Source organism: Perkinsus marinus (assembly GCF_000006405.1).
Source record: "Perkinsus marinus ATCC 50983 genomic scaffold scf_1104296941270, whole genome shotgun sequence".
In the NCBI taxonomy this organism is placed as follows: domain Eukaryota; phylum Perkinsozoa; order Perkinsida; family Perkinsidae; genus Perkinsus; species Perkinsus marinus.
The window spans coordinates 1-989 of record NW_003212576.1 but is presented as its reverse complement, the minus strand read 5'-3'; the positions used below and the strand labels follow the sequence as shown (position 1 = coordinate 989).

General features: G+C 52.2%; 1 protein-coding gene across 1 annotated transcript; it reads right to left on the bottom strand.

The window, feature by feature from the left end:
• Nucleotides 1-282: 282 nt before the first annotated feature.
• On the bottom strand, nt 283-677 carry Pmar_PMAR003845 (hypothetical protein; the record flags this gene model as incomplete). Its single annotated transcript, XM_002781840.1, has 1 exon — nt 283-677. A coding segment is annotated over one exon (395 nt), but the record flags the coding sequence as incomplete, so codon positions are not given.
• Between the last annotated feature and the right edge of the window lie 312 nt (nt 678-989).

The window sequence follows — 989 nt, the reverse complement described above, 5'->3', positions numbered from 1 at the left end:
CACCTGTACGTCGTAATAGACTAGTTGGCACGATGAAGGGGTAGTTGAGCGACCTGACCACTAGTATATCGGCCACGATAGAAGTTCGGTCGTCGAGATGTAGGATCACACTAGCTCTACCGAGAGTCGCTGATTGGTGTGAGGGGTTACCGAAGATGATGGTCCGTGGATCAGGGACTAGTGGGAGGACGAGACCAGCATCACACCATCAATTATACTCATCTTCGGCACATAGCGGTTGTTCAGCACCGGAATCCAGTAGAGCGTTAGTAGCTACACGACCTTCGGGCTTGGGCGAGTCCGTCAACCGACGCGAATCGGTCGACAGTAGCTTGGATGTCGCCGTGGAGGGCGTCGATTTCAGCTCGAAGTTGTACATCAGTTCCCTTGGGGAGTGCAAGTTCCCTAGGGGTCGGGGGTCTTGGAATCTTCGAGCAGGAGCTTGAATTAGAATCTTTGCCCTTGGTAGCTCTGCTTGTAGGGAAGTCGAGCCCAGGGGCTGCAGGGAGGTTGGCCAGCCGAGTTGAGTGACGGTTGGCGTCGTTAGTAGAAGTAGTAGATCTCGGAGAGGCGTCGAAGGGGGCCTCGTCGTCTGGGAGATTGGGATTAGAGATCCCGGTAGAATGTAGCGGAGCTGGCTGATTACCAACCTGGTTGTTAACACAAGAACCGGGCATTTCTGCAGACAGATCGCTAAGTTATCCTTGGGGTGGAAGGGTTGAAGAATCAATGAGGGAAGAGGGAGAAGAACCCAACTACGATCTTGAGCCAAGATGGCTACAGTCGTCTTACGATCACTAGTGTCCCAAAGGCTTGTGCTTACTAAGCCAACCTATGTCTAAGGGACGACTAATGGGATCGACAAGGACGAAAGTAGCGAGTGTAACAAAGCAATATGATCATAGAACTGCAAAAGAGAACGAATTCGACGCCTAGCCGTTTCAGCCGTTTCAACAAGACGACATGAAACTGCCTAGCGGAGCGAAGCG